At 41.7% G+C, this 26,938-nt stretch overlaps 1 protein-coding gene across 11 annotated transcripts in view; it reads right to left on the reverse strand.

Annotated features, from left to right (window-relative positions):
- Nucleotides 1-10,737, reverse strand: part of DHX40 (DEAH-box helicase 40) — a 45,276-nt gene extending 34,539 nt beyond the window's left edge. For 2 of the 11 annotated variants that reach the window (XM_077970874.1, XM_015119976.3), the window contains exons 1-7: nucleotides 10,586-10,737; nucleotides 9,592-9,759; nucleotides 6,048-6,193; nucleotides 3,464-3,583; nucleotides 2,744-2,971; nucleotides 2,457-2,523; nucleotides 1,264-1,395 (exon numbers count right to left, since the gene is read on the reverse strand). In XM_077970874.1, coding sequence (XP_077827000.1) covers nucleotides 1,264-1,395; nucleotides 2,457-2,523; nucleotides 2,744-2,971; nucleotides 3,464-3,583; nucleotides 6,048-6,193; nucleotides 9,592-9,759; nucleotides 10,586-10,697 — 973 coding nt within the window. In that variant the 5' untranslated portion in view covers nucleotides 10,698-10,737. Of the gene's footprint in view, nucleotides 1-1,263; nucleotides 1,396-2,456; nucleotides 2,524-2,743; nucleotides 2,972-3,463; nucleotides 3,584-6,047; nucleotides 6,194-9,591; nucleotides 9,760-10,568 lie in introns of all 11 variants that reach the window. The other 9 variants (XM_077970879.1, XM_015119975.3, XM_077970878.1 and 6 more) reach the window with 5 other exon arrangements.
- Between the last annotated feature and the right edge of the window lie 16,201 nt (nucleotides 10,738-26,938).

Genomic DNA, 26,938 nt, shown 5'->3' on the forward strand with positions numbered 1-26,938 from the left:
ATGGGTTTTTTTATCAGTTACAAAGTAAATTATAAAAGCATTGGTGAACCAAATCTTGAGAAAACAATGAGAACCTGAAACAATGATCCTAAGAATTTCCCTGAAGATGTAAAAATCTAAAATAGATATCTATGCTTCAATAGAAAGGAGCTAATATCATCATAAAAGAGATTTCCAAAATAACACATCTATGTTCTTTATTGACACATATATTCCAAAACTTTGTTAATATAGGGATAAGAATCACCCAATCAACAAAAGCTGTTAATACACATACACGTAAAATATAAAAACATTCAAATGCTAATTCCAACTCCAAATAGGAGGCTAAGGTTAATTTCCCTTTAATTTTACAAGTTAAATTCCATAATAAAAGTTTTACAAAACAAATTCTAAACCTCATTCAACAGTATTTACTATGACCAAAGTGTCAAATCAAGAGTTTGTATCTGCTCTTGAAATTCACCAAAGAACAGGATCATGCTTGAAAAGCAGACTAAGGCATGGCTACTTTAAAAGGAAAATGATCCACAGCTGGGCATGGTGGCTCACATCTGTAATCCCAGCAATTTGGGAGGCCAAGACAGGCAGATGACCTGAGGTCACGAGTTTGAGACCAGCCTGGCCAACATGGCAAAACCCCATCTCTATTAAAAAACAAAACAAAAAAAAACTTAGCGAGGCATAGTGGCAAGCACCTGCAATCCCAGCTACTTGGGAGGCTGAAGAAGGAGAATCGCTTGAACCCAGGAGGTGGCGGTTGCAGTGGGCTGAGATTGCACCACTGCACTGCAGCCTGGGTGACAAGAATGAGACTCGGTTACAAAAAAAAAAAAGGAAAACAATCCACTGTGTTTAGACTTAGATATACCTGGATATATACAATTTCTAAAAATTCTGCGGCAATGGCAAATTAGGTTTGACTTACAGTAATACCAGCAAGAAACTACTGTCCTCATTTCAAAGAATTCTCACCAATAGTTTTGTTTTGCTAGGAGAAACAATACTCTTAACGATAATAAGGGGGATATCCAAGGCTCTCGAAAAAGTGAAATGTAAAAAGACTTCAGGCAAAAATCACTTCTCTCAAGGAATGCTGGTTCTCATTGATTTGTTTCACGATCTAGATGTGGGTTACAAAGGTGAGGTTGGTTTGTGAAACTTAACCTAACCACTTAAGACCTGAGTGCTTTTCTGTAAACCTGATTATTCAATAAAAAGTTTTTTTAAAAAATCAAATTTTCTATTCTAATGAGAAATTACCTGTTGTCATAGATCCATAACATGGCAATATTAACAAGCCATCGAGGGTGGTATCTTGAACATCGTAATCATAATCAACAGACTCTGCCATCTGAAAAAGTAACTCACAACTTTTTTCGATTTCAAACTGGCCTAAAACAGAAAGAAAAAAAAAAAATTCAGCAACTGAACAGAAAAATTAATTTAAGAATAAAGAAAATGTCAATATTAAAATTAATTTTGCCTAGAAATTATTGTAAATCTCTCATTTAAAGTAAAGGAGATGAACACCTAAGCTGTAACATATTTCAACCAAAAAATTTGAAGTAGAAGAAACATCAGTTTCTAAGGAACTTAAATCTCTAAAGGAATAAAAATATTTATCATCTTCAAGTTTTTCACCCTGTTAACACAGTATTTGAGAAGACTCACTAAATTGTTAACAAAGGGGAAAAGCTAGTCCAGGTTGCTATTGCATTTGGGTAAATTTCAAAATAAGTAATCTCCAAAAGGCAAAGATTGTTACAATCCCTCACTTCTGACATTAGTACAAGGCAGAGGAAAAAAGTAAACAAGGAAACTACTAATTCCTATTAGGAGGGTGCTGCTACTTGAAAAGTTACACTACTAGTTTAGGATTTAACTATTTTATTTTTGATCTCCAAAAATGCCACATGCTTGTCTATGATACATAGATTTTACACCTTATGTGCTGTTATCACACATAAGGCCACAATGCCACCACCCAAAGAAGAACCTGGTGAGATGTCCTTTGAAATAATGGAATTAACCCAGGTCTGTTTAGTCAGGTTACATTTCTATCTAAGACAGACCAATAAAAACAATATTTAACTATTTAATTTCTTTCAATTAAAAGGTCAGTGTGTTTTACATATATTTACTAATGAGCCTGATGTCTTTGACATTTGACATATATACGTGGGTGTGTGTGTGTATATATATACACACACTACTATGCCTTTGACATAAAATATATATATACTATTATGTCTTTGACATACATATATGTAATTCTCTTTGGCAGCTAGCCTACAATTTTTATATATCTTTTACCTAAAATTATTCAGATAATCAAAAAAAGCTAGGGCAACACTTGAGAAGGGCACAGAATTCCCAACAAAGGTAGCACTCTACTGGGTGTCACATTCCTTACTTACAAATAGTAAGTTTTTTAACTTGATACTAATGCTCACCAGTCAGAAAAACCAAGATGTCTCCAGCCATTTCATTCAAATGGATATCCATGGTGACTTTCACAATCTGAAGCAAGAAATGCAGGCATAATATGCTAGTGCAAATACAGTCATTCCCTTACCACCACTTCCCTTGCCCCACAGAAAAATTAAACTTGGTTCTTAAAAATTCTAGGACCTGTGAGGGCTGTCATTAAAATAGTAGGGAACAAACGAATTATCAAACTACCTAATTAGTAAGAATCACAGATATTAAAAAAAGACATTAAATGAATGCCAAGTAATACCGCTTGAATATACGCAGTATTTTCTCTGTCTCGTGGACCAATCAAATTGCAGAATTTCTCTCTGACTGGATAAAGCCTTCCAGGTATATCAAATATTGGACAATTTCCAAAGAATGCAGAGAGCTTGGCTAATTCCATAGTTGCTGACATTACCACCACTTTTAAATGCTCCTTCCTATTAGGAGACTTCTCCTGAAATAGCTTCTTCAATAAACCAAATAAGATATCCTGAAAGAAAAGTAAATTTCTAGTAAGTCACAAGCACTTAACAACCAAGCTATTTTAAATACATTGCTATTCTATCCAAGGAATTCCTATTTTAATAGATTAAAATATAAGAGCCAAGTGCAGTGGCTCACACCTGTAATCCCAGCACTTTGGGAGGCCAAGGTGGGAGGCCAGGAGGTTGAGACCTGCCAGGGAAACAAAATGAAAGTCTCTACAAAAAATGTTCTTAAAAATTAGCCAGACATGCTGATGCACGTCTGCAGTACTAGCAACTCGGGAGGCTGAGGTGGGAGGATCACTTGAGCCCAGGAGTTCAAGGGTGCAGTGAGCTATGATCGTGCCACTGCTCTTCAGTCTGGGTGATGGAGCAAGACCCTATCTCTAAAAAATTAAATTAAATTAAAAAGTAAGAGGAGGCAATTCTCTATATAGTAAAAAGCTACCCAAACAAGTAAACTACTTGCTAATAACAATAAAAAAAAAAATACTCACTGTAGTTAGAGTTCTTTCATGGGCTTCATCCAAAATAATGACACTGAATTTGGTAAGATTTGGATCTCCAAGAATATGTTTCAGTAAACATCCATCAGTCATATATTTGATTGCTGTCTCCTAATGTTCAAATAGCAGAGTCACAGAAATTCACCACTACTTTCCCAACTAAATTTTTCCTCAAGAGGTACAAACATTAAGTGATCAAACCAATCTGACTAAACAAAAGGGTACATAAAATAGTCTAACTTATGTAGACAAAATGATGGTAAGTCACAAAGCATGCTGTCTATACAAAAAAAGGGACAAATAACTCACTTGGGTACTCTTGGACAAAGCAACAAAAATCACCAATAAGGAGATACAATAAAGTCAGAGGAAAGTGGCAAGATGATGCAATGGCATTAGGTGAGCAAGTTGTGGGAAACAACAGTGAAATGAGATTTATCTTTCTGACTCAGCCCCTATTTCAGAAGATTCAGGGAAAATGAGAAAATGGTAGGTGCATACTTTCCACCCACTCTCTCCTCTTCTCTACCCCACTGTCCTACTAAAAAATGTGTTACGGTAGCTCAAGCCTGTAATTCCAGCACTTTGGGATGCTGACGCAGGCAGATCACTTGAGTCCAGGAGTTCAAGACCAGCCTGGACGACATAGCAAAACCACATTTCTAATAAAAATATAAAAATTAGCCAGGTGTGGTGGTGCACACCTGTAGTCCCAGCTACTTGGGAGGCTGAGACGGGAGGACTGCTTGAGCCTGAGAGGCAGAGGCTGCAGTGAGCTGAGATCATGCCATTGCACTCCAGCCTGGGTGACTGAGCAAGACACTATCTCCAAATAAAAATGTGTTACTCAACAAGCATTAAAACAGGGTGAGTAAAAGGTCCAAAGGCTAGGAATAACAGCAATGACATCCATAAAACAAGGGAAGGAAGAAAGAAAAAACAGTGACCACTAGGAAGGCAAAGATAGTATTTTTTGGGGTCAATTTGTGCCATATTTGATGGCCATTCCTATTAGGGAACATATGTAAACCAGGGATTGTTTTGTAGCTGGGACAGGATTAAGAAATTCGCAGGGAATATAAATTATAATATTCACTATTAAAAAGAAAATCTTAAATTTGTTGGTGCCATGAATATAGAAGATGCTTAACACTTGCTGATTTTGTTAATTGATTGATTTTGTTAACTCAGCTTTCCACTGACTTCAAGAATACAAACACACAAAATAAATGAACCTGAAAACATAATCAGCGAAATAAGAGAGACACAAAGTACAAAATACTGTGTGATTCCACTTGTATGAGGTACCCAGAGTAGGCAAATTTGTAGATAGAGAAAGTAGAATAGAAGTTACAGCAGGGCACGGTGGTTCACCCTGTAATCCCAGCACTTTGGGAGGTTGAGGGGGGCGGATCACAAGGTCAGGAATTTGAGACCAACCACATCTCTACTAAAAATACAAAAAATTATCTGGGTATGGTGGTAGGAGCCTGTAATCCCAGCTACTTGGGAGGCTGAGGCAGGAGAATCACTAGAACCCGGGAGGCGGGGGTTGCAGGGCGTGGAGGTCGCGCCACTGCACTCCAGCCCAGGCAACACTGTGAGACTCTGTCTCAAAAAAAAAAAAAAAAAAAAAGTTACCAGAGGCTAGGGGGAGGGAGAAATGGGGGTTTTAATCTATTGTTTAACAGATAAGAGTTTCTGTTTGGGATGATAAAAAAAAGTTCTGAAAGTAGAAATGGTGATGGTTACCCAACATTGTGAACACATTTTTTTTTTTTGAGATGGAGTTTTGCTCTTGTTGCCCAGGCTGGAGTGCAGTGGTGCGATCTCAGCTCACCGCAACCTCCACCTCCCAGGTTCAAGCCATTCTCCTGCCTCAGCCTCCTGAGTAGCTGGGATTACAGGCATGCACCACCATGCCTGGCTAATTCTGTATTTTTAGCAGAGACGGGGTTTCTCCATGTTGATCAGGCAGGTCTTGAACTCCCGACCTCAGGTGATCCACTGGCCTTGGACCCCAAAGTGTTGGGATTACAGGAGTGAGCCACTGCACCCAGCCCATTGTGAACATACTTAATGGCACTGAATTGTATATCAAAATGGTAAAATGGTCAATTTTAAGTTATATATATTTTATTACAATAAAGCATTTTAAAAATCTACATGTCAAGAAACCTTACAGTTAAAAAACATAAATAAGAGAATCCTGAGAAAATAAACTGTCATTTATAAACTAAGGAAGGAGAAAATGGAATGAATATCAGACACTTGAAAGCTAAAGCATTACCAATGAATGACAAAAATAAATTATTTAAAATATATATTGAATTTTGAAATTAAAAATCTTTCAGAACTCTCTCCACTCTTTCCGTTAAGTTTATAGTATTAGCTGGGCATGGTGGCATGCTCCTGTAGTCCCAGCTACTCAAGGAGCTGAGGTAGGAGGTGACTTGAGCCCAGAAGGGTAGAGGTTACAGAGAGCCATGATTGTGCCACGCACTCCAGACTGGGCGACAGAGCGAGGCCATGTCCCAAAAAAGAAAAGAAACAAATACCAACAAGACTTTTGTACCTTAGAGCTGCAATCATCAAAACGAACTTGGTATCCTACTTTGGATCCCAAAGTGCATTTCATTTCTTCAGCTACTCTCTGAGCAACTGATATAGCAGCTACTTTTCGTGGTTGAGTTACACCAATCATACCATGTTGTGAAAACCCTATCAAAACCAGAGATAAAGAAATACAACAATGTTAGCAATTGTCTTCCTATTAGAGCTAAATTGTTTTTGGCCAATGAATACAAAACTGCTTGAATGTTTCCAAAAGAATATCCTGCAAATTAAAAACACATTGCTACGTCTGCACTATGAAAATTTAAATATTAATTTAAAATAATACATATTAGTAACCACTCAAAAAATATATATATATGTATGTATTTTTTTTTTTTTTGAGACGGAGTTTCACTCTTGTTGCCTAGGCTGTAGTGCAATGGTGCGATCTCAGCTCACCACAACTTCCACGTACCAGGTTCAAACGATTCTCCTGCCTCAGCCTCCCAAGTAGCTGGGATAACAGGCTTGCGCCACCATGCCTGGCTAATTTTGTATTTTTAGTAGAGACGAGGTTTTTCCATGTTGGTCAGACTGGTCTCGTACTCCCGAACTCAGGTGATCCACCTGCCTCTGCCTCCCAAAGTGCTGGGATTATAGGCGTGAGCCACCATGCCCGGCCAAAAAAAAAAAAAGAGACGGAGTCTTGCTCTGTCGTCCAGGCTGGAGTGCAGTGGCGCAATCTCGGCTCGCTGCAACTTTCACCTCCCGGATTCAAGCAATTCTCCTGCCTCAGCCTCCTGAGCAGCTAGGATTACAGGCGCACGCCACCACACCTAATTCTTTTTGTAAAAAATACATTTTTAAAATTAGATTTCAGGCTTTGTTTGGTTTTGTTTTTTCTGTCTAAAAATCTACTCTAAAGGTAAGCCAAGAATTTTGACACATAGGAATTCATAAAATTCCACACATTTCCCAAAATAAATTTACCTTTGCCACAAAACTGGATTTATTTATTTATTTATTAGATAGAGTCTCGCTCTGTTGTCCATGCGGGAGTGCAGTGGCACAATCTCGGCTCACTGCAACCCCTACCTCCTGGGTTCAAGCAATTCTCCTGCATCAGCCTCCTGAGTAACTGGGATTACAGGCGCAAGCCACCACACCCAGCTAATTTTGTATTTTTAGTAGAGATGGGGTTTCACCATGTTGGCCAGGCTGGTCTTGAACTCCTGACCTCAAGTGATCCACCTGCCTCAGCCTCCCAATGTGCTGGGAATACAGGCGTGAGCCACCATGTCCGGCCTAAAACTGGATTTAAATATGCCACCTTTCTGCTGGGAGCAGTGGTACATACCTATAATCCCAGCTACTCAGGACCCTGGCTACTCAGGAGGTTGAGGTAGGAGGACTGCTTGAACTCAGGAGTTTGAGACCAGCCTGGGCAACACAGTAAGATCTCATCTCAAAAAAAAAAATCTATATCTATATCTATAGCTATACACCTTCCATATAGCATTTTAATATCTTTGGGAATGGAGCTGCATCTTAAAATTGATGGCGTGTTTCCATTCTTACTAATACAGTAGTCCCTCTTTACCCTTGGTTTTGCTTTCCAATGTTTCAGTTACCTACAGTCAATGGAGATCCAAAATTACAGTACTTTGAGAGACAGAGAGAGACCACACTCACAGAACTTTTACTACAGTATACTGTCGTAACTGTTCTATTTTATTGTGGTTGTTGTTAATCTCTTACTGTGCCTAATTTATAAACTAAACTTTATCATAGGTATGTATGTATGTACAGGAAAAAACATAGTATATGCAGGGTTTGGTATTATTGGCAGTTTCAGGCATTGAGTGGTCTTAGAAGGCATCTCCCAAGGATAAGAGGGGATTACTGCATATAAAATAGTGATATATCTTAATAGATGGCACCTTAGATTTGAAGCATTAGAATAATATATTTCTTTTTTAAGGCAAATCATATCCAATATAATACTGTTCTTTACAAACCTTACAACAGAAAGTTCTGTCATATTGAAAGACACTTGTCAAAAGACAAAATTACAACAAATTTAATTTTTTTTTTTGACACAGACTCTCACTCTGTCTCCCAGATTGGAGTGCAATGGCATGGTCTCAGCTCACTGCAACCTCCGCCTCCTAGGTTCAAGCAATTCTCCTGCCTCAGACTCCCAAGTAGCTGGGATTACAGGCGCCCACCACCATGTCTAATTTTTGTATTTTTAGTAGAGACTGGGTTTCACTATGTTGGCCAGGCTGGTCTCAAACTGCTGACCTCGTGATCCACCCACCTTGGCCTCCCAAAGCGCTGGGATTACAGGCTTGAGCCACCGCGCCCAGCCTAAAAAACTTTATTTTATTTTATTTTTATTTATTTTTTTATTTTTTGAGACGGAGTCTCGCTCTGTCTCCCAGGCTGGAGGGCAGTGGCGCGATCTCCGCTCATTGCAAGCTCTGCCTCCTGGGTTCACGCCATTCTCCTGCCTCAGCCTCCTGAGTAGCTGGGACTACAGGCACCAGCCACCACGCCCGGCTAATTTTTCTTTTTGTATTTTTAGTAGAGATGGGGTTTCACTGTGTTAGCCAGGATGGTCTCCATCTCCTGTCCTCGTGATCCGCCTGCCTCGGCCTCCCAAAGTGCTGGGATTACAGAGGTGAACCACCGTGCCCGACCAAAAATTTTTAATTGGCTTTTGTGATTCCAACTCTGGAATCACATCAACCCATCGTCTCATAAAATAGAATGAGTGTCCCAATGAGCTGAGCAGAGGAGGCTGATTGTATAGACAGAAAAGGGCTAAGGGAAAGTAGAAACAGAAAATAAAAGGCAGATTGCTAATTTCAAAGTTACTTTTTTTGTAAAAGTTAAAGCAGAGGAAACTTCTTGATGCTGGCTTAAACTGGTCTGTTTGGGGATTTGGCTATTATCTCTTTCTCCTGATTTCTCAGGAGATTAGATGAAAAATTTAGTTTCTAGACTTGGTGGCGTGGAACTTCAGTATGAGTAACTCCATTTTGGTTTGGTCTGTTGGGTCTAGTGCGGGGGATCAGTCCAAACCAAAGGCCTCCTATTAATTTTACTTAACATATTTTAAAGGTAATTTGTTAGTTGGCTTGTGCTGGCAAAGTCAGGGGATAAATATTTACTTGATAATGCTCTAGAGAAAGAACCAAGAAGTACTAATGGCAGCAACAGATATCACATATCTCTTCCCTCTCAAAATTATTTCAGTATCCAATGGTTAATAGTTTACTGCTAGACAACCTTATTCTATAAAATGGAATTAATATCTAGATGTAATTCTATTTGAGATTATTATGGTAATTAAAAATGGGAAAATCTGCCATCCCAACTAATTCCTGAACCTGAAATAGACCATAAAGAAGCGAGGGAGACACAGGGGAAGGGGGTGTGCCAAGAGAAGGGGGACTATAAAGCAAATAGTAGGCAACCATGGAGTACAGAAGTCCTACTGGCCTTTAAAAAGAGGATATTTTAAAAATATTTCCAATGTTAGAACAGAAAAAAATCACCTGCTTCATACAGATATTTTGGAAGTTGAGTTGTTTTACCACTTCCTGTATTTCCAGTAACAATAAGGAATGAATTGTCCCTCACAGCTTGAATAATCTTTTTTCTTTGTTTCTGAATAGGAAAAGTTGGAGTAGTTCCTCCCTCCTGGGACGTGCATCCTTTCTCTTCTGTAATAACAGAAAAACAAGTCAATTAAAAGACTTGTAAAGATATCTCTGACTCAACTTCTCAGGACTGAAACCAGAAAGGCAATATTGAATTTTAGGGCTGGAAGGGATCATCCATGACTTCTCAGTTAAATCGCTCATGTACAATTTGTAAGTGAGGGTTAATGAGCCCAGAACAACTTTTTGGTGAAATTCAGCAACTTGAGCATTTGTTCACGCGTAACTCAAAGTACTTTACAAAGCAAGTATAGCTCAAGGCAACGTATACACATGTATACTTACACAGAAGCACAAAACCCAATTTTATTTAACAATAGACCAAAAACTGGAACACAGCAGAAAATTCTCAGCTGGATTAGAAGCCACCTGTGTTTGCTTCTGATTCATGGTTCAAGTTAGGTCCCTGTTCAGAGTGACTGATATCCCAGAAGGCCAAGTGGTGGGTAACCATGGAAACTGGCTCCTGGAAACTGGCTCCCTTCATACCGTACCCAAAGGCAGGCTGGCGGCCCGACGAAGGAGGGGGGAGGATGAATGGGTAGAGAACAAAGGGTTTGTGAGCCTGTTTAAGAACAGAATGCATTTCGGGCGTTGGGGTTCACTTTTTCGCCCCCCAGTAAGGTTTTCGCCCAACTTGGATCTGGGACCGCCCCCCTCTAAGGCAAAGTGCTCATTGGACGCAAAGTTCGCCTCGGGCTTGGAAAGCCAGAAGAACGCCACGGCTTCCTCACTACTCTTCTCAGCCGGCCAAAGGCGTACTTTCATCCCCCCCAAAACCCCCACGCCGTAACTCCCGCTGGCTTCCGTACCGTCCCGCGGACCGCACCTCTATCGGCGATACAAACAGCCGGGGGCCGCTCTTCCTGGAGGTCTCTTGACCGCTCACCCTCCTCCTGCCGCCTTGGCGCCCTGCCCGCGACTGCGGGAAACCGGGACATAGACCTGGCCCCGAGTGGAGGCGAGCACGTCCACCGATCTGAGGAGATGGGAGGGGAAAGGCGAGGACGCGCCCTGATGACGTAGAGGTGTTTACTTCCGCGCGTGCGACTTGTAGCAAAGGGAGGGGGAGCTGCTCGATGACGTGACACGGGGCGGCCGGGCCGCGAGCCAAGGCTCCACCCCCAGGGATTTCCCGCCAACTGTCACGTGCGCTTCGCCTCGGGCGGCTGAGGCATACCTGAGGGCCCGAACACCACCTCTTGTTTCGCCTCTGCGGCGCCAAAGGTCGCGACCACACCTCTTTTCAACGCCACAGTGGTCTCCGCAGGCTATTCTGTCTTCGCACACCTGACACGATGTGACCCTCTGCCTGGAGCTGGAACCATGGTGCTGCGTTTGGCAACTCATTTTCACCTCACCTTTCCTGATCTGGTATGACCTGTCCAAGGCACACAGCTACTGAGCTGTGGAGCCGAGCTTTTAGTTATGTTATTATAAAAACTTAGGTTGCCGAGGCTGTTCATTTCCCTCACAGGACCCTGAATTTAATTTATTTGCATGTTTCCTCTTCTGCCCAGCTAGATTGTAAAGCCCCCCAAAAGAGCCGGAATATGTAAACGCCACTACATCCAGGGTCCCAGTGATTCAAGGTGGGCTGTCAATATTTGTTGACTTTGCTGAAATGGAGGAATGAATAATTGACTTAGGAATTCAGCTCATTTTTGATAGAGGTGCATTCCTTGGAAACCACAGTAGCTGAAAAGTTCAACAGATACACAACATCTGAGGCAGGGCAACTTTTTCAGAAAAGGTACTTTGGGGACAGGTCTTTCTGTTCTAGAGCCTGCCAATTTTTAAATTATTGTCAACTGTAACAAAATCAATGCAATGTGAACAAGATTGTTTCTTGGACTCCTGAATTGTTCCTGCTGTGAGAATTAACCAACACTTACTACCAAAGAAAACAACTCAAAACTGTCACTTCACCATCACCTAAAGACCCCACTGTCTGACCAGGCTTCAAAAGATGTGCCATAAGGCTGTTGGACCCCCAGATTTTTCTGTGCTCATTTGAAGTGAAGTCACGGCCGTGCATGGTGGCTCATGCCTGTAATCCCAGCACCTTGGGAGGCTGGGACAGGTGGATCACTTGAGATCAGGAGTTCGAGACCAGCCTGGCCAATATGGTGAAACCCAATCTCTATTAAAAATACAAAAAAAAAAAAAAATTAGCCGAGTGTGGTAACACGTGCCTGTAATCCAAGCTACTTGGGAGGCTGAGGCAGGAGAATCGCTTGAACCTAGGGGCAGGGATTGCAGTGAGCCAAGATCGTGCCACTGCACTCCAGCCTGGGCAACAGAGTGAGATTCCGTCTCAAAAAATAAAGTAAAATAAAGTGAACTCATACCAACTGTTCTTAAATGGGACTGATCAACACTTCTTAAAATGCAAGCTCATCAGATTTTGAATGATACCAAATAAGTTGGAACTTTGTGACAACTTTATATCTCAAAACCTGGGTATGAGAGGAAACAATCTGGCAAATAGGAGAATATTCCAGGTTTCTCTCTTTCATTAGGAGCATCTCCCAGCCTTCTGGATCATGTTAGGAATTCAAAATACAGAAACAGAATTCAAAATATAGAAACAGAAACCAAAATGGCAAAAATACGTTTGTAGTACAGGCAAGGTATTGGTAATCTCAGTATTTTGGTATAGGGCATCTCTATCAGTGATATAATAAAGTCACTTTCTAAAAATCACCATTCCAGACCAATGATGATTACCACTTAGCTCATAGTAGTCAGATCTTTCCGATACAGTTGACCCTGGAACAATACAGGTTTGAACTTCACAGGTTCACTTGTAGGCAGATTTTCTTCTGCACCTGCTAAGCTGGAGATAGCAAGATCAACCCTTTGTCTTCCTCCTCCTTCTCTTCAGCCTACTGAACAGGATGGAAACCTTTATGATGATCCCCTTACACTTAACGGATAGTAAATATATTTTCTCTTCCTTATGATTTTCTTAATATTTTATTTTATCTAGCTTGTTTTATTTTAAGAATACAGTATATAATACATATACAAAATATGTATTAATTGTTTATGTTATCTGTAAGGCTTCCAGGCAATAGTTGGTATTAATAGTTAAGCTCTGGGGAATTGAGTAATACACAGATTTTGGCCCAATGCAGTGGTTCACACCTGTAATCATAGCACTTTGGGAGGCCAAGGCGGGCAGATTGCCTGAGTTCAGGAATTCAAGATCAGCCTGGGCAACATAGCGAAACCCCATCTCTCCTAAAAATACAAAAAAAATTAGCCAGGTGTGGTGGTGTGTGCCTGTAGTCCCAGCTACTTGGGAGACTGAGGCAGAAGAACCACTTGAACCTGGGAGACGGAAGTTGGGGTGAGCCGAGATCGCACCACTGCACTCCAGCCTGGGTGACAGCGAGACTCTGTCTCCAAGAAAAAAAAAAAAAAGTTATATGCAGATTTTGACAGTGCAAAAGGTTCGTGCCCCTACCCCCACCTTGTTCAGGTTTCAACTGTAAATTATTTCCTTTATTTTTCACAAAAACTCACAGAATTAGGTTATTACTATCCCTAATTTTTGTGTTAGAAACTTGCCTGTGGTGACAAACGAACTAAGAGGGCCAAGATTCAAAGTCACACTAATAACCACTAAACTGCATTGGGAGATGGAACTATTTAGATCTTGGTGCCAAAATAATGTATCTTCTTCCAATGTTTGTAACTCTGATAGAACTGACCCCATTCTTGTATGAGAACCACCTACTGAGAGTATACAATATAAAACCTGCAAGCCAAAAATGAAGAAAAATAAAAGCAAAAAATTCAAGTGATGTTTAACATTGTTCATTTTATAACCAAGGACATTTAAAGCATGTTACCATCAATAACCATGTGCTTGGGGCTATTCTAAATTAGAAGACCAACAATTATTTCCTACTCAGTGAGTTTACAAATTACAATGACAAGCAAAACTCAAGTACAGGGTAAAAATAGAAAATACATGGATTGAATCTGGGAAGAAAGGTCAGTGTCCCCAACGACATTGAATCTATTTCTTTTCTTTGGGTTACATTAAAAACCTGAGGCCAGGCCTGTTATCCCAGGACTTTGGGAGACCGAGGTGGCCAGATCACCTGAGGTCGGGAGTTTGAGACCAGCCTGGCCAATATGGTGAAACCCCATCTCTACTAAAAATACAAAAAAATTAGCCTAGGATGGTAACAGCCACCTGTAATCCCAGCTACTCAGGAGGCTGACGGAGGAGAATCACTTGAACCCAGGAGGTGGAGGTTGCAGTGAGCCAAGATCTCACCACTGCACTCCAGCCTGGGCAACAGAGTAAGACTCTGTCTCAGAAAACAAAAACAAACAAACAAAAAAGACACCTGAAAGAACTGGTATTTAAAGAAGTGTGAGAAGTCTGAATTGCCCCCTGCTGCTATTGCTTCATAAGCAGTCTTTCAAAATATTCTACATTCCAAGCAACCTGTTTCAGAGCATGCGAAAGAGACAGGAAAGAGGCTCAATATTAAAGATTTACAAAAATGGAAGAAAATGTTTAAATCATCTTCAGGAAAGAAAGTATAGGACCACTGTTGTGATGGTTAAAAGGAGTAAGTAAAACCCACACAAGAAAGAAAAATTATCAAAGATATATTATTACAGTCACAACCAGAAAGTTTAAAATGCTAGAAAAATGGTGATATGTACAAACCTAATTAATAACAGAACCTAATTGTTCACAGGAGTGAGCAATGGTATCAAACTACATGGATTTCTTAAGAACTCATTAATTGGACCAAAACAAGACTTGTCTTGGTAAAGAGAAGCAGACAGAAGCCAGATTGTGAGTAAATGAGAATTCGAGAGTAAACTGAAAATGTACCTAATACACTTGGGGATGGCTGATTAGAATCAACTAGGGTAAATGAAAGGGAGAGAAAAGAATAGCTGGAAAAAGATGCTGCTACTACTACATATGTGATGATTAAGAAAAGACTTGGTCAATGAAAGTATTGGGGTACAAGGAGAAGATGTGTTCAGGAGAGTTGAAACAGAGATACCGATGAGGGAGAAATACCAAGTTCACATTTTGAGGAAGGATATAGGACTGGAGGAGACAGAACAAACTTTTAGTCCAGATAGGTATTATAAACTTGCATTTGTGGTGGATTTGTATCCAAATGTGAATCTGATTGTTTTTCTGTATTTTCCTCCCCTTTTTCTATCTCACTGGTAACCCATAGGCCTATCTTCCTCTTCAGCCCTCAACAAAGCAGAAACAAAAATCCAAAGACTCTTGACCTGAGGTCCCAAACCAGAGCCTTCTGTGCATGCTCAAATTACTGATTACTTCCTCTCTCTGATGGATAAGACTGGGCCTAGGCAGAGGGCAGAGAGTGGGGAGGATATGAGAAAGGAAGGACTGACAGAAGAGATAAACAGCCCTCCTAGGGGGCAGGAGAAAGATCATCTTTTGTTAGAAAGTTCTAATGGGGCCAGGTGTGGTGGTTCATGCCTGTAATCCCAACACGTTGGGAGGCCAAGGCAGGTGGATTGCTTGAGACCAGGAGTTTGAGACCAGCCTGTGCAACATAGTGAGACCCCATCTCAAGACTCATCTCTACAAAAAATACAAAAATTAGCCAGGCTTGGAGGAGCATGCCGGTATTCCCAGCTACTTGGGAGGCTGAGGCAGGAGGATCACTTGAGCCCAGTAGGACAAGACTGCAGTGAACCGTGATGGTGCCATTGCACACCAGCCTGGGTGACAGAGTGAGACCCTGTTTCAGAAAAAAATAAAAGAAAGAAAAAAGAAAGAAGGAAAAGTTCTAATGGAAGGAATTCAAGAAGATAAACCATTCTCAAGTGTGGACCATTCCCTTCCCAATTAAAAATAAATCAGAAACAAACATCTATGAGCAGTTTTTCATCTAGTAGTCCTGGATACATGTAGACCTTGAAAGAGAGGGAGGGGAACTTCATTCTAGAGAGAAAGTAAACGTGAAAGAAAACCTCAAGCCCTAAACTAGGTGGAACTAGACAAAAAATTTGGGAATTTTTCTGAGTCATATAGTGGTGGACTACATACCGCAGTTACATATTTTATTAACAAGCTTATAGTATATTAGCAACTTGGGGGTTTGGAGGAAAATAATTAGATGGTATGGCCATATCATAAAACAGAGAAATATCTAACTTTCAGTCCAAAAGTAAAAAATATCAGCCAGGTGTGATAGCTCACACCTGTAACCCCAGCCCTTTAGGAGGCCAAGGCAGGCAGATCTCCTGAGGTCAGAAGTTCAAGACCAGCCTGGCCAACATGGTAAAACCCCATCTCTACAAAAAAATACAAAAGTTAGCCGGCCGTGGTGGTACTCGCCAGTGATCCCAGCTTACACAGGAGGCTGAGGCACAAAAATTGCTTGAACCCAGGAGGCAGAGGTTGCAGTGAGCCGAGATTGTGCCACTGCACTCCAGCCTGGGCGACAGAGTGAGACTGTCTCAAAAAAAAAAAAAAGTAAAAGATATAATCACACCTTCTTTAAGTGTCTAGATATTAAGATTTGAGTAGTTATCACAGAGCCAGTCACCAAATAGTCATTAAATCATTCATCAACAATATTGTTTGAGAGCTTAATAGAGATTGAGACACTGCTAGTTGTCAATGAAAATTACGCATATAATCTTTAATACATGTGTAGAATTCCCATTAATTTACTAGTAAAATGGGGCCTCTTCCAAGTGAAAGCTCAATGTTTACTCTAGCTTCCTATTTATTCATTCATGTGTTCATTCAGTATATATTATAATGCACAATTCTTTTTTTTTTTTTTTTTGAGATAACGTCTCACTCTTGTCAGCTAGGATGGAGTGCAATGGCGCGATCTCAGCTCCCTGCAACCTCTGCCTCCCAGGTTCAGGCAATTATCCTGCCTCAACCACCTGAGTAGCTGGGATTACAGGCGCCTGCTACCATGCCTGGCTAATTTTTGTATTTTTAGTAGAGACGGGGTTTCACCATGTTGGCCGTGCTGGTCTCGAACTCCTGACCTCAGGTGATCCAACCACCTCGGCCTCCCAAAGTGCTGCGATTACAGGCATGAGCCACCGCGCCCGGCTAAAATGCGCAATTCTTATATGCACCCTTTTTAGTAGCTACGCAGAGGCATAAAATATGTGTAGGACATGGTTATTACCTTCAATGACATTACACGTAATCAATGAGATAACATATTTAGAGGAGGAAAAACTGGCTAGAGTGATCAGTGAAGCCTTCTAGGAGTTAGTGACATTTGAACTGAGCTTTGAAAGTTGGGAAGATTCCAGTAAATGCTAGGGAAAGATTCTAGATAGAGTGCATTTGACAAAGGCACAATAGAGCGATCAAGATATTATTAATTATGGATTATTGAGAAAGATGCAGTATTAGTGTTCTGACTATGGTCTCTGTAAATCTTTCAATGGCCTGAAGGTGGCAAGCTGGGTTTATTTGAGAAATTTCAGCATCAACATTATTTAAAAGAAAAATGAAACAGTACTATTTATCTGAAAAAAATCTTTCATTGACATTTAACTCATAAAATCAAAAAGTGAAACCAATTGAAACATAAACAAACATTTATTGCTTGTCTTTAGTAGGACTTACCTTAAGGCACACAGATTTTGTATTGCAAATGCTTTCCATTTTATATTTATTTATTTATTTATTTTTTGAGATGGAGTCTCACTGTGTCACCCAGGCTGGAGTGCAGTGGTGAGATCTCAGCTCACTGCAACCTCCACCTCCCAGGTTCAAGCGATTCTCCTGCCTCAGCCTCCCGAGTAACTGGGACTACAGGCACACGCCACCACGCCTGACTAATTTTTGTATTTTTTGTAGACACAGGGTTTTGCCATATTGGCCAGGCTGGTCTGGAACTCTTGACCTCAAGTGATCCACCTGCCTCAGCCTCCCAAAGTGCTGGGATTACAGGTGTGAGCCACCACACCTGGCCTCATTTTTATATCTTAATTTTTATTATCCTTATTGATTTCTCAGTTATGATATAATTTTTTCATAGCAGAAAAAAAGGAACTTATATATTTAAGTATTGTAAGAGTTAAAGAAAGAGGAAGGAAACATGAAAAGCTGCTCAACAGTCAAAGACAGGTTTATTTTAGAGAATATACCTGAGAGGGGTTTTTGGCCAATTTCAGTCAGGGGCACTCTCTTACAGACTAAGAGTATTTAAGAGTTCAGGGCTAGAGAACTTATCACAGGCTTGGAATATTTCTGTGTGGGGGAGAAGTTTATTGCGGGGTTGGAATGTCTCTGGTTGGAGGGAAGGTTATCTTGGGGCTGACATCTCTCCAGTCAGGGAGGGGTTTATCTTATGGTTGGAATGTTTCTGGTCAGAGATGTCATTTGTGGTTTATGGTCATGCTGACCTTAAGCCATTAGGCTGATGCCTTTTGGATTTAGGCGGTTTTTGATCAAGGGGAACTTTAGAATGGCAGTGCTTGTCCAAGATGGCGATATTCCTGCTCTGTCAAGTATTACCATTAAAATCTGAGGAAAGACCAGCAGCGGTGGTTGGTGCCTATAATCCCAGCACCACTTTGGGAGGCTGAGGCAGATAGATCATCTGAGGTCAGGTGTTCCAAACCAGCCTGACCAATATGGTGAAACCCCATCTTTACCAAAGAAATACAAAAATTAGGCAGGGCGCCGTGGCTCAAGCCTGTAATCCCAGCACTTTGGGAGGCCGAGACGGGCGGATCACGAGGTCAGAAGATCGAGACCATCCTGGCTAACACGGTGAAACCCTGTCTACTAAAAAATACAAAAAACTAGCCGGGCGAGGTGGCGGGCGCTTGTAGTCCCAGCTACTCGGGAGGCTAAGGCAGGAGAATGGCGTAAACCCAGGAGGCGGAGCTTGCAGTGAGCTGAGATCCGGCCACTGCACTCCAGCCTGGGCGACAGGGCGAGACTCCGTCTCAAAAAAAAAAAAAAAAAAGAAATGCAAAAATTAGCTGGGCATGTGTCACACGCCTATAATCCCAGCTACTCGGGAGGCTGAAGCGCGAGAATCCCTTGAACCCCAGAGGCGGAGGTTGCAATGCCCCCAGATCTCAGCACTACACTCCAGCCGGGCGACAGTGCGAGACTCCATCTCAAAAAACAAAATCTGTAAAAAGCATTGTGAGAAGGCTTTTTGGGGGGCGGTCAGGTTTATCGGGGCATAATTTCCAAATGTTATAGTTTTAGTGTATAGTTTTGTTACCCACACAATGAGTGGGTTTGATCACTTAGCCAGTGACAGTCCAATACCACAACCAAGGAAGATTTAACAAGGGGATTTTATGACTTAAAACAAGTAAGGAGGCTATCGGGGATAATTCCCCAAAGCAGTGTCTCCCTAAACCAAGGTGACAAAAAGGCTTTTCTTAGGCAGGTTAGCTGAGTCATCATATGTAGAGGTGTCTAGGCAGCTCAGGCCCAGTCTGAGATCAGGCTTCTACATACAAATGGAGAATAGCTCCTTCCTGGGTGGATTTTTAGTATGCTAACGAGGAGAATTCTCCAAAGTTCATCTCCAACTCAGGCATCTCTGGATCAAACTGGTTTTTGTTTTGCTGTGGCTGGGCTTCTTCCTTGAACTTTTATTTATATATTTATTTATTTTTTTTTTTGGAGACAGAGTCTCTCTCTGTCGCCCAGTCTGGAGTGCAGCGGCACAATCTCAAGAGATTCTCCTGCCTCAGCCTCCTGCGTGGCTGGGATTACAAGTGCGCGCTACCATGCCCAGCTAATTTTTGTATTTTTAGTTAGACAGGGTTTCACCATGTTGGCCAGGATGGGCTCGATCTCGTGACTTTGTGATCCGCCCTCCTTGGCATCCCAAAGTGCTGGGATTACAGGCGTGAGCCACCGCACCCGGACCCTTGAACTTTCTTGAAACAACAAAACCTTCAGCAGTTACAACTGGATGCTTTTTCTTTTTCTTTTTTTCCTTTTTATTTATTTATTTTTTTGAGACAGAGTCTTGCTGTGTTGCCCAGGCTGGAGCGCAGTGGCGTGATCTCGGCTCACTGCAAGCTCCGCCTCCCGGGTTCACGCCATTCTCCCGCCTCAGCCTCCCGAGTAGCTGGGACTACAGCGCCCGCCGCCACGCCCGGCTAATTTTTTGTATTTTTGGTAGAGATGGGGTTTCACCGTGTCAGCCAGGATGGTCTCAATCTCCTGATCTCCTGATCCGCCCGCCTCGGCCTCCCAAAGTGCTGGGATTACAGGCGTGAGCCACCGCGCCTGGCACAACTGGGTGCTTTTTCACAATGTGTTCTGGAAAAGGAAAACCCTGGAACTCTGGGTTACAGTTTTTTGAGTTTTATCAGTTTTGACAAGTGCATATGGTTGTGTAACCACAACTATAAATATAAGATAAAAAATGGTTTCATAACTTTAACAAATTCCCTTGTACCCCTTTCTGGTCACCCCTTCCTTTACCTCCAGGTCCTCAAAACCACTGATTTGTTTTCTGTCTGCATAGTTTAGCATGTCCTGAAATGTCATATGAATGAAATTGTGTAGCATGTACTCCTTCTTTGGTCTGCCTTCTTTTATCTTCAGCATTATTGCTTTGAGATTCATCCATGTTGTAATGTATATCAATAGTTGAATCCTTTTTATTATTAAGTGATATTCCATTGTATGGATGTACCACAATTTACTTATTAATTCAGTAGTTGAGAGACATTTATGTTGTTTCCAGTTTTGGGTGATGACGTGTACATTCACTATAAACATTCATATATAGGTTTTTGAGTGACAAAGTTTTCATTTCTCTTGGGTAAATACGTAGGAGTGGAATTGCTGGGTCAAATGATAAATATATGTTTATAAGATTGCAAACTGTGTTTCCAAAGTGGCTGGACCATTTTGCACTTCTATCAGTCATGTATGAAAATTCCAGTTGCTCTGCATCCTTGCTAGGACTTGATATTGTCAGTGTTTGTTCATTTGTTTGAGCCATTCTAATAGGAAATAATGGTGTTGTTAAAAGTATTTAGACAGGCATGAGCAAGGCAGGAGAGGGCTCTCCCCCTCCACCAGGAATGTCAGGAAATGGTTCGGCAATTATCATATTGCCTCTCTAAAAGTGACAAATTGGCAGCAGTGACATATTGGCATAATTAGATGGCATGGCCATATCATAAAACTTAGAGAAATACCTAACTTTCAGTCCAAAAGTAAAAGATATCATCATGTCATCATCACAATTTCTTCTCGTTCTTTCTGAGTGTCCAGATATTAAGATTTGAGTAATGATCACAGAGCCAGTTACCAGTCATTAAATCATTTATCATCAATATTGTTGATGAGAGGCTGATAAATTGCCAGGGAAAAGCCATTTCCTGATGGCTTACACCTGTCGCTCTAAAATGTTAGTTGAATGTAGACACCAGGGAGAGGCAACTTCCTTGGAATGCCCTTTAAGAAACAAAATGATGGCCGGGCGCGGTGGCTCAAGCCTGTAATCCCAGCACTTTGGGAGGCCGAGACGGGCGGATCACGAGGTTAGGAGATCGAGACCATCCTGGCGAACACGGTGAAACCCCGTCTCTACTAAAAAAAATACAAAAAACTAGCCGGGCGTGGTGGCGGCGCCTGTAGTCCCAGCTACTCGGGAGGCTGAGTCAGGAGAATGGCGGGAACCCGGGGGGCGGAGCTTGCAGTGAGCTGAGATCTGGCCACTGCACTCCAGCCCGGGCGACAGAGCCAGACTCCGTCTCAAAAAAAAAAAAAAAAAAAAAAGAAAAAAAATGTTGGAGTATGACCTTCCCAGGCAGTCCACCGGAAAAGGAAAGAAAGCCTCAGATGGGCATGCCTACAACTTCCTAAACACACTGTGCGTGCTCACCTCCCAAACACATAGAGGGCATTGCACCTGTGGGCAGCCCACCCTAAGGGAAATATCGTGGGAAAGGGGTACTAGATATCAGAAGTGGGCCAGTCTATAAAGTTCTAGGATCGGCTGGGCACGGTGGCTCATGCCTGTAATCCCAGCACTTTGGGAGGCTGAGGCAGGCAGATCACGAGGTCAAAAGATCAAGACCATCCTGGCCAACACAGTGAAACCCCATCTCTACTAAAAATACAAAAATTAGCCAGGCGTGGTGGCTCACACCTGTAGTCCCAGCTACTTGGGAGGCAGAGGCAGGAGAATCGCTTGAACTCGGGAGGCGGAGATTGCAGTGAGCCGAGATCGCGCCACTGCACTCCAGCCTGGTGACACAGCAAGACTCTATCTCAAAATAAAATAAAATAAAATAAAATAGAAAAGAATAATTCTAGGATCAAGGTTAAATGTCACACTTGACCGTCTTGGTGCCCGTTTGGGTCTCTTCCGATTGTACTTTCCTTTCTTTCCTGCTCTAAAGCTTTTTGATAAACTTCCACTTCTGTTCTGAAACTTGCCTCGGTCTCTTTTACTGCCTTATGCCCCTCAGTCGAATTCTTTGTTCTAGGAGGCGAGAATTGAGGTTGCCGCAGACCCATAGGGATTCGCCACCAGTAACTTGGACTATCTTCCACTGTTAACGGTATATTATTACAGCTTTAATTTGCATATCTCTATGACAATATCAAACATATTTCTACAAAAGGTGTTGATTTGTAGTCTGTACAACTTTTTTGTAAAGTGTCTGTTCAAAACTTTTGCCTGCTTGTACGTGTGTGGGAAGCATTGCCTATTATCTTACTGAATTTTGAGAATTCTTTATGCACTTTGAATGCAAGTTCTTTGTCAGAAATATGCTTTGCAAATACTTTGGCCTAGTCTATGTCTTGTCTTTTAATCTTCTTAATTGTGTTTTTCAAAGAGTTCTCAATTTTGATAAAGTTCAATTTATCAATTTTTTTTCCTTTTATAAATTGTGCTTTTGGTGTGGTATGTAAGAAATCTTTGCCTAATTCAAAGATGTTTTCATATATTTTCTTATTTATTCCTTTATTTCTTTTTCTTTTTCTTTTTCTTTTTTTTCTTTTTTTTTTTTTTTTTTTTTGAGACAGGATTTCTTTCTGTCTTCCAGGCTGAAATGCAGTGGCACGATCACACCTCACTGAAGCCTCGAACTTCTGGGCTCAGTGAACCTCCCACTTCAGCTTCCTGAGTAACTGGAACTATAAACATGTGCCACCATGCTCAGCTAATTTTTGTACTTTTTTTGTAGAGACTGTTTGTTTGTTTCTTTGGTTTTTTTTTTTCATGTTGCCTAAGCTGCTCTCAAACTCCTGGGCTCGATCGATCCTCCCACCTCAGCCTCGAAGTGCTGAGATTACAGGCATTAGTCACTGCACCTAGCCAATGTTTTCTTCAAGTATTTTTATCGTTATACAATTTTACATTGAGATTTGCAATCCATTTTTAGTTGAGTTTATGTTTTTACATGGTACAAAGTATGGTGCAAGGTATGCACACACACACACATGCACACATATATATATATACACACAATTATTCTAGAACCATTTTTTTCCATAGGTGAAAATTTCAACCAAGGAAGGGACTTACACTCTTTTTTTTTTTTTTTTTTTGGAGACATAGTCTTGCTCTGTCGCCAGGTTGGAGTGCAGTGGCGCGATCTCTGCTCACTGCAAGCTCCACCTCCTGGGTTCACGCCATTCTCCTGCCTCAGCCTCCCAAGTAGCTAGGACTACAGGTGCCCGCCACCATGCCTGGCTAATTTTTTTGTATTTTTTTAGTAGAGACGGGGTTTCACTGTGTTAGCCAGGATGGTCTCCATCGCCTAACCTCATGATCCACCCGCCTCAGCCTCCCAAAGTGCTGGGATTACAGGCGTGAGCCACCGCGCTCCGCTGGAAGGGACTTACACTCTTAAAATTTACAATTAGAATCTGAGAGAGATCTTGTCTGAGAGTTTCTTCAACTTTTTTTGGTTGGTTTTTTTTTTAACTTTATTTTCCAAACATTACATCGTATTTAAAAGGAACAATTTGTGTGTTGGTTCTTTTCGTTTTTTTGTTGTTGTTTTTTGGGGTTTTTTTTTGATACAGAGTCTCACTCTATCAACCAGGCTGGAATGCAGTGGCACGGTCTCAGCTCACTGCAACCTCTTCCTCCTGGGTTTTAAGCAATTTTTTGTGCCTCAGTCTCCCAAGTAGCTGGGATTACAGGTGCCCGCCACCATGCCCAGCTAATTTTTGTACTTTTTTTTTTTTTTTTTTTTTTTTTTTTGAGACGGAGTCTCACGCTGTTGCCCAGGCTGGAGTGCAGTGGCGCGATCTCGGCTCACTGCAAGCTCCGCCCCCTGGGTTTACACCATTCTCCTGCCTCAGCCTCCCAAGTAGCTGGGACTACAAGGCGCCTGCCACCTCACCCGGCTAGTTTTTTGTATTTTTTAGTAGAGACGGGGTTTCACCCTGTTAGCCAGGATGGTCTCGCTCTCCTGACCTCGTGATCCGCCCGTCTCGGCCTCCCAAAGTGCAGGGATTACAGGCTTTAGCCACCGCGCCCGGCCTAATTTTTGTACTTTTAACAGAGATGGAGTTTCTCCATATTGGCCAGGCTGGTCTTGAACTCCTGACCTCAGGTGATCTGCCTGCCTCGGCCTCCCAAAGTGCTGGGATTACAGGCATGAGCCACTGCGCCCAGTCGTGCCTTGGTGTTTATCCCTTTCATTTTATTCCATTAGAAGTATCAGGATTTTAAGACATTTTCAAATGACACTGTCTATCTCTGCACTATCTAGAATAATGCAATTTTAAACTATAGAGACTGCCATCCCCATTTGTAGAGATGAAGAAACCGAGACTTTAAGATCTTCAACGACTTGCCCAAGGTCATACAGCATAGAGCCAGAACAAAGTCCAGGGTGCAGCTTCCCAAATCTCTAGGCCATTGCTCTTTCCGCCAACTGTTTGTGGCCTTCGTATTGAATGTTTCACTAACTTGATTTCTATTTATTATAGACAATTGCTTCAATAGTAGGCTTTTATCTAAAATTTCATTCTAGTACATAAAGTTCAATAAAGCAAAATTAAACTGAAGTCTTTTTTTGTTTGTTTTTGAGACGGAGTTTCACTCTTGTTGCCCAGGCTGGAGTGCAATGGCACAATCTCAGCTCACCGCAACCTCTGCCTCCCAGGTTCAAGCAATTCTTCTGCCTCAGCCTCCGTAGTAGCTGGGATTATAGGCGTGTGCCACCATGCCCGGCTAATTTTGTATTTTTTTTTTTAGTAGAGACGGGGTTTCTCCATGTTGGTCAGGCTGGTCTCGAACTCCCGACCTCAGGTGATCCACCCGCCTCGGCCTCCCAAAGTGCTGGGATTACAGGCGTGAGCCACCGCGTCCGGCCTGAATTCTTACCAGATGTCTCTAAGGTTTACCCAATGCCACTGGATTTATAATCTCATTATAAAGTAAGCACACACACACAAAAAAGGAAGCAGTCTAGACACTAGGGATTACCAAAACGCTGAAATTTTAATTCATAATTCTAAGACTTCGCACAGATGCATAATTTTTACTTTACATATTAAGTTAGCTATGTCTCTTCATTTAATTGTAAATTAGACAGAAATTTTACCTTTTTTTGCTGCATGGGACTTCCAGCAGTCTGGTGGGTTAAGTCTGGATGATCCAGTCTCATCTGATGCAACAAAAATATAGATATTCTTGATAAAATATAAGAATCTTCAGATGCCAGAAATGAAAAGGGAATGCAAATTCCCGAGAAAATGCAAAGCTATTCTGTGGGGACAGTATCCTGTGAGGAAACGGAGGATGGGATGGGAAGACCCAATAGATGTCTAAAAGGAGTTCCAGAGTAATCAAATATGTCTATTTGAATAGGAAGAAAAGCAATATTTGAGTAGATAATCGCTGAGCCCCAGATAGGAAAAAATAAAAACTACATACACCTGAACAAAATGAAACATCGACCATGCTGGAAAGAGAAAAATCTTAAAAGCAACAGAATTAAAAAGGTTTCCTATGAAGGAACAATAACACATTATCAGCAGATTTCTCAACAAAAATAAAAAAGACTACACAATGATAGGCATCTCCACAATTTTTTTTTTTTTTTTTTTGAGACGGAGTCTCGCTCTGCCGCCCAGGCTGGAGTGCAGTGGCCGGATCTCAGCTCACTGCAAGCTCCGCCTCCCGGGTTTGCGCCATTCTCCTGCCTCAGCCTCCCGAGTAGCTGGGACTACAGGCGCCCGCCACCGCGCCCGGCTAGTTTTTTGTATTTTTTTAGTAGAGACGGGGTTTCACCGTGTTAGCCAGGATGGTCTGGATCTCCCGACCTCGTGATCCGCCCGTCTCGGCCTCCCAAAGTGCTGGGATTACAGGCTTGAGCCACCGCGCCCGGCCGCATCTCCACATTATTAAGCGAAAATAACCAAGAAGTCTATACTCAAAACTTTCGTTCAAGAGTGAGACTGAAATCAAGATATTTTCAGACAAACACTAAAATAATATATAGTAACAAGTCATTGCTTTAAAAAAAAATTCAAATATACACTTCAAATGAAAAAATTAAACTGGCAGCCAGCCCTGCTGCACCAGGCCCGCTCCGTCTACCTCTTGAAAAAAAAAAGAAAGAAAGAAATTAAACCCAGGAGAAAGGACCTGGTGTAAGTACTAATTTTAAACAGAAAAGTTAGTAAAAATACTGGTAAATCTATGTTAATATTGACTGTTAAAAAGCAATAATAGACTGGACACAACGGCTCATGCCTATAATCCCAACACTTTTGGAGGCCAAGGCAGGAGGATTGCTTGAGGCCAGGAGTTAGAGACCAGTCTGGGCAACACAGCAAGATTCAGCTCTACAAAAAAAAAATTTTTTTAATTAGTGCCATGTGGTGGTACATGCCTGTGGTCCCAGCTACTCAGGAGGCTGAGGTGAGAGGACTGCTCAAGCCCAGAAAGTCAAGGTTGCAGTGAGCTGTGTTTATGCCACCACACTCCAGTGTGGGTGACAGAGAGAGACCCTGTGTCAAAATAAAATAAAATAAAAGCAATAATAATAAATACTGAGGCCGGGCATGGTGGCTCACATCTGTCATCCCAGCACTTTGGGAGGCCAAGGCAGGCAGATCACTTGAGGTCAGGAGGTCGAGACCAGCCTGGCCAACATGGTGAAACCCCGTCCTACTAAAAATACAAAAATTAGCCAGGCATGGTGGCAT

The sequence above is a fragment of the Macaca mulatta genome, chromosome 16 (assembly GCF_049350105.2).
Source record: "Macaca mulatta isolate MMU2019108-1 chromosome 16, T2T-MMU8v2.0, whole genome shotgun sequence".
Taxonomy (NCBI): domain Eukaryota; kingdom Metazoa; phylum Chordata; class Mammalia; order Primates; family Cercopithecidae; genus Macaca; species Macaca mulatta.